Source organism: Helianthus annuus, chromosome 15 (assembly GCF_002127325.2).
Source record: "Helianthus annuus cultivar XRQ/B chromosome 15, HanXRQr2.0-SUNRISE, whole genome shotgun sequence".
Classification (NCBI taxonomy): domain Eukaryota; kingdom Viridiplantae; phylum Streptophyta; class Magnoliopsida; order Asterales; family Asteraceae; genus Helianthus; species Helianthus annuus.
The window spans coordinates 68,756,873-68,763,809 of NC_035447.2; the positions used below are offsets into that span (position 1 = coordinate 68,756,873).

The following is a 6,937-nucleotide window of genomic DNA, read 5'->3' on the forward strand; positions in this document are numbered from 1 at the left end:
AGTTCTCAGGATACCCGATAAAGAAACAGGTAACTGTCTTAGGGTCAAGTTTCCTTAGGAAAGGATTGTAAAGTTTTGCTTCAGCAATGCAGCCCCATACTTTCATATATTTAAGACTCGGTTTCCTTCCTGTCCAAAGTTCATAAGGAGTTTTAGGGACAGACTTAGAAGGAACTCTATTGAGTATATGAACAGCTGCTTTTAACGCTTCAGTCTAGAGGAATAATGGTAAGTTAGTGTTGGCTAACATACTGCGCACCATGTTCATAAGGGTACGGTTTCTTCTTTCAGCGACACCGTTCTGCTGAGGTGTACCAGGCATGGTGTATTGGTTCACAATCCCCTGGCCCTTACAAAACTCATAAAATGGACCAGGAGCTTGACCCACATCAGTATGTCTTCCATAATACTCACCGCCTCTATCTGATCTCACAACTTTAATCTGACGATCTAATTGCTTTTCAACTTCAGCCTTATAATCCTTAAAAGTTGTTAGAGATTCAGATTTCTCCTTAATAAGATACAAGTACATGTAACGAGAATAATCATCAATAAAAGTGATAAATGAAGTATGTCCTGTTATGCCAGCGATTTGGTAGGGACCACTAATGTCAGTGTGAATGAGTTCTAATAAATTAGAACTCCTAGTGGCACCTTTCTTATTCGCTAATTTCATTTTGCCTTTAAGACATTTGACACATGTTCCAAAGTCAGAGAAATCGAGAGGAGGTAAGACTTCATCCTTTACGAGACGATTTAATCGCTCTTTTGAAATGTGGCCTAAACGCTGATGCCACAACATGGATGAAGTCTCTAAGTCTCGTTTCTCTTCCATCTTTGTGAGTGATTCATTAATGTTATATGACAACAAAGATTTGGAAAAGCCATCATCTAGTTCTAATCTATAGAGACCTCCATCCAGAACACCAGTACCATAAAGAACAGAATCATAATGGATAGAGAGTTTGCGATGACCATGGGAAACAATAAAACCGTCCATGTCTAACTTTGGTCCTGATACAAGGTTCCGAGTTACCTCAGGAACATATAAGGTATCATAAAGTTTAATACATAAACCAGTTTTCATAACTAATTGTAATGTTCCAATGGCCTTCACTTTTAATTCTCGATCATCCCCAACCTTAAGCGTTCTTTGGTTTCTTTCCAGCTTCCGGATTGAAAGGAATCCCTGAGTAGAATTGGTAACATGAACCATAGAACCAGAATCAAACCACCAAGAATTAGCAGGAACACTTAAATTATAGGACTCAAGTATCATAAAATAATCGTTACCTTTCTTAGCCAGCCACTCCTTAAAGTCAGGGCATTCCTTCTGCATGTGTCCTGTCTTTTTACAGAACTTGCAGCGGATACTGCCTAAGGAGTTCTTAGAGCTGGAAGGTGCACTTGTATTAGGGTTAGGATTAGACTTATGGACTTTAGAAGCATCCTTCCTCTGATAATTGTGCTTCCTTTTCTTAGGATTGGAGGTAGTAAAGTTGGCAACATCAGTATGGCGATCCATCCTCATACGCTCCTCCTCCTGTACGCACATAGCGACCAGCTCACTCATCGTCCATTTTTCCTTCTGAGTGTTGTAGTTGATCTTGAATGCTTCAAAAGACGAAGGAAGCGAAGTAATGATGAAATGAACAAGGAAACCATCACTGATTTCCATTTCCATCCCCTTCAGCTTATTGGCCATGTCATTCATCATCATGATGTGCTCGCGAATGCCGCTCCTCCCATCATACTTAGTTGTCACCAGCTTAAGAATAAGAGTACTAGCGTGCGCCTTAGACGTCCATTTGAACTGAGCCTCCACATGTTCCAAATAGGTTTTAGCATCTTCAGAATCAGGAATAGCTCCCCTGATTGCATTGCTTATGGATTGCTTCATAAACATGAGAGACATGCGGTTACACCTAGTCCACTTTTCATGAGTTAACTGCTCAGCAGCAGTACTTTGAGTGGTAAGGTCCGCTGGCTTTTTCTCTCTTAGAGCATAATCAAAATCAAGCAACCCGAGAGTAAGCATGAGAGCATCCTTCCAAGCAGCAAAGTTATCACCAGTCAAAGGTGGAATCCCGCAGTTGGGTGCTGATAGTGGAAATAAGATGAGCAAGTTATGATACTAAGGAAGAAATTCTAATGTGATCTATGGGCACGTTAAACTAAGGCAGGCAAAATAATGACCATTTTACATAATGAAGCTGTGATAATGTCTATTACTAACATCAAAATAATAGACTTAACTAAAAGTTCTACTTAAACAAAAACAAAACAGCTTTGGCCAGAAGTGTAATCATTTAAGCATATGTGCAAAGTGGTTGTAACAAATCAGCTTTGGCCAGAAATTGAAACAATCACTTTAGTTATGCACTTGCTAAGTCTGCCATCTATGAAAGAATTAAATCAGCTTTGGCCAGATATTAAAACATTCATGCTTATGATGCACACTTAGCATAGCTTTTCGTAATACTTGAATGATAAGTAGATGTATCAAGTCAGCTTTGGCCAGAAATGATATATCAAAAGCTCATTCAAGTTAAGCTATTTTTTTTTCTCTAGTTCACATTTAAACAGCTTAAAATAATGAGATTGCGAGTCGCAACCACGATCTCGATTAATGACGTTATGGTTGCGAGTCGCAACTACGGTCTCGACTAATCACGTTATGGTTGCGAGTCGCAACTACGGTCTCGACTAATCACGTTATGGTTGCGAGTCGCAACTTCATGGTTGCGAGTGATGACGTTATGGTTGCGAGTAGCAACCTCATGGTTGCGAGTAGCAACCTCGCTAACAGCTGTTAATTGTGATATCATAACCGAAAATTCGAAATCTAAGGGATTAAGAGATATTCTTTCCTGTTTTAAGCTGATCTAATTTTGTCAACAGATTTCGAAATTTCAATCTCTTTATCTTTTTAACAGTTTTCTAAAAAATTTAAAGGACAAAATAGATCAAAACCAGGAAAAACACTTAATAATCCAAATCATATTCCAAATCATAACAGAATTTTCGAATTTTCACATGAACATGATGAACCCTAATCATAAAAATAAAATTCTGGAACCCGAAACCTGAAAAATTAATAGTTTTTTTTTCTAAACAGATTTCGGCTAAACATAAACAAGTTAATTCCGAATGAACATATCATTAATCTTTTTCCGAAAATCATGATTTCGAGTCGATCTTCATGACCCGAAACCGGCTGTGACGGTTTTGAAAAAAATTATAAAGAAAATAATCCGTTTTCCAAGTTTCAATCCCAGAATTATGGATACGAAAACAGAACTGACTAATCAACATATGCTCTGATACCACATGTTGGTTCAGTTCTGTTTGTTCATGAAGGAAAACATATGAATCATACCTGTCACAGCAGATAGGGCAGAGGAGAATCCAGTGAGGGAGTTCGACATGCCTGTCATCTTGATCTGGTTCCTCCTTAGGGTGCTAACTGATGATGGGGACTTAGAAACCGAAAAGGGTATCGGTTAGGAGAGGAGGTTTCGTGATGATGTTATGGCTAATGGGGTGTGTGAATTGTGTAACTGAGTAACCCCTAAACCTCCACATAACTCTCCTTATATAAGCACCCAGGAGGAAACCTAATTAGTTACTAAGGGTAATATGGTCCATCAACAATTACCAACTAATTAAATAATAGGTTATTATATATTTTGATCTCTATAATGTAAATGATTAAGATGGCTATAGATTAAATATTAATACGTAATATATTTAATCTTACATACATCATATACAATCCTTCCAAACGATATTGGCAAATTTAGACCTACCTTTTAATCATAAAAAAGACCAAGACTTAACCATCGCGACGACCTCTACAACCTTCGGGTTTGTCCCCTGGAAAACTTTTGCGTTCCAAGCTTTCCATAACGCACAGCAAGTAACCATAACAATCCCTCTTATCACCTTTTTAGCCCATTTACAGCCTGGAACTTGATCTTGAATAGACATTAAATCCTTAAAATGAAAAGCCATTATAGGCGCTATGTTGCACCAATTACCCACTGCTAACCAAACCCTAAATGAAAAAGCACACCCTGTGAACAAGTGCATCACATCCTCGTCCCCCGAATCGCACAAGAAACACATACTATCTTGGACACTTATCCGTCTCCTCATTAGCGCCACCTTTGTTGGGATCCGCTCCATTTCAGCTCTCCAGACGAACATATTAACTTTGATTGGAATCCAAGTTTCCCATTGCATAAGCTGCTCGCTGTGGACTTCCATACCCTCTCTAATCAGATTTTTCACCTTGGCTACTGAGAAAGTATCTTTGACATTCTCTCCCCACAACCAAGTATCTTTGGAACCTGTGTACATAACATTGTTAAAAAAGAAACCACACGTCCTGCATTACAGACAAATCTTCTACAGAGGACAAGGCCCTTTTCCAATCCGGAACGAACCGTAAACCTCCATTGTATTGTTGAAGCCTTGCCGCAACTGAACAATCTTTAACCCGCTCCAAATTATAAAGCCTCGGCCACCAGTGTTTTAAGACAGTCTCTCCTACCCAAAGATCCGTCCAGAAGTTAACCGTCAAACCATTCCCGACCTTCGCCCTAAAAAGCGAACTGATACTCTTCCCGTTAAATGACCGTCTGTCCATCTCTTTAACAATAGCATTCGAGCAACCTTTAAACCGACGATTGAGAGGGAGAAAATCCCACCGACCCCTCCCCCCATGAACCATCTAAACCACTCTTCGCCAAATACTATCCTTATTATTTTTGAATCTCCAAGCCCATTTTGCTAAAAGAGCAAAATTAACATCCTTTAACTTAGTTATACCCAAACCATCATTTTTCTTCGACTTTGTGACTGTCTCCCACGCAACCCAATTCATTTTTTTCGTTTCACTCGAGCCTGCCCATAGGAAATTTCTCATCAATTTTCTATAAGATCCGTCACTTTACTTGGGGCTTTGTATATAGATAAGTAGTAGACGGGCAAACTAGCCAGCACCGATTTGATTAAGGTAAGTCTGCTTCCCATGGATAGCATATTGGCCTTCCAAGAAGCTAATCGACGTTTAACCGTGTCAATAACCGAATCCCAATGGCAGATCTTATTCATATTCGCTCCAACTTTAATCCCCAAATAGTCAAAGGGGAACTCCCCCACTCTACACCCCAAAATACTCGCCATATCACATGCCTCTTCACCTTCAAAGCCAATGCCAAACAAACGAGATTTCTTTAAATTTATTTTCAACCCCGAGCAAATATAGAAAACTCTAAGTAACTTTGCTGTTTTCTCAATATTATCCCTCGACTATTCCCCCATAATCAGAGCATCGTCTGCATATAATAAATGCGAAATAGAAGGGCCCCCAAAGGAAGCTTTAAGATCCTTTATCTCCCCCAAAACACAAGCTTTACTAACTATAGATGAGAAAGCCTCCTTAACGATAAGAAATAAAAACGGAGAAAGAGGATCTCCTTGCCTGATCCCCTTTTGACATTGAAATTCGAACGTGGGCGATCCATTGACCAAGACGGCCGATCTAGCAGACTCAAGAATCCCCTTCACCAAGAGGCACCATTTGTTAGGAAAACCCATTTGGCCCATCATCGCAATCAGGAACCCCAATTAACATTTTCGTACGCCTTTTCGAAATCGAGCTTCAACAAAAACCCCTTCTGCCCCGACTTTTTGACCCAACCATACAACTCGTTAATCATTAGAGGACCATCCAAAATAAATCTGTCTTTAAGAAATGCCGTCTGCGACTTTGAAATGATTTTCCCCATTATCTCCTTTATCCTTAAAGCCAACACTTTAGAAATAATTTTACTAACAACCCCAACTAAAGTGATTGGCCTATAATCTTTTAGCCCAACCGGAGAACTAGTCTTCGGAACTAACGTAATAAATGAGGTACTACATCTTCTACTAATCACGCCGGTATCGTGGAAACTATTGAATAACTTGACAAAATCACCTTCCAAGGAACTCCAAAAAATTTTTATAAACTTGAAATTAAAGCCGTCTGGTCCCGGAGCCCTGTCCGACCCACACTCAAACACCGCCTCCTTTATCTCCTCCTTAGTAAAAGCCCGGACTAGCCTCGCTGCATCCTCTCCTGGAAGAACATTAAGATTGTCACAAACTAGATTCGGTCTCCTCACGTACTTTTCAGTGAAGTGATCCCGAAAAAATTTTAAAACTTCTTTCTTGACTAAACTAGGCTTAGAAATCCATTGACCATCCACCAGCAGGCCCGGAATGTCATTTTTGATGCTTTTCTACCATTCACCACCCTATGAAAGAAAGCAGAATTGTCATCGCCCTTCGAAGCCCATCTAAGCCGTGATTTCTGAAGTAAGTCTCGACACTTCCAATGATTAACCCGAGCCACTCCTTTTTTACATTCTTCCCATATCCAAATCTCATCTTCCTCCAATTCCCTTTCTTCCATTATGATCTCTAGCCTTTGAATTTCATTCTTATAAGTTTCCAATACCTCTCCTTCTTTTCGAATAACTTCAGCCCACCATTTCCTAAGTGCATCCCTAACAAATTTTAACTTTTTCAATATAACCACATCTGGGCACCCCTCAAAGGGGCATTCACTGAACGCCTTAACCACGACATCCTGGCAGCCCTATCTCTCTAATCAGGAGTTAAACCAACGGAACGGTTTATACCCGAAGTTGGAATCCACCAAAGATAACAGCAATGGCGTATGATCCGACCTGTCCCTCGGCAGAGATCTTAGGCAAGCCCTCGGCCACCTATTAAAGAAGCTTTGACATACCAGAATTCTATCAATCTTACTTAACTTTATGTTATGTTATTTGCTGCCACGTAAGTGAACCTATTTCCCCTCATAAAATACTCTTGTAAGCCTACCTCATCAATAAAAAAAAATTCAAATCCGAAGCACTGGTAT

General features: G+C 39.8%; 1 protein-coding gene across 1 annotated transcript; it reads right to left on the reverse strand.

The window, feature by feature from the left end:
- Nucleotides 1-4,929: 4,929 nt before the first annotated feature.
- On the reverse strand, nucleotides 4,930-5,613 carry LOC110941517. The gene is made up of 2 exons (XM_022183160.1): nucleotides 5,428-5,613; nucleotides 4,930-5,316 (listed from the first exon to the last, which is right to left on the reverse strand). The coding sequence occupies exons 1-2, from the start codon at nucleotides 5,611-5,613 to the stop codon at nucleotides 4,930-4,932; spliced, it is 573 nt and encodes a 190-aa protein (XP_022038852.1).
- Nucleotides 5,614-6,937: the final 1,324 nt, after the last annotated feature.

Coding starts and splice junctions, on each gene's coding strand:
- LOC110941517 (XM_022183160.1), bottom strand. CDS start 5,613: ATGGGCCAAATGGGTTTTCCTAACAAATGGTGCCTCTTGGTGAAGGGG. Junction 5,317..5,427: donor AGGAGGCTTTCTCATCTATA/GTTAGTAAAGCT, acceptor ATGGGGGAATAG/TCGAGGGATAATATTGAGAA.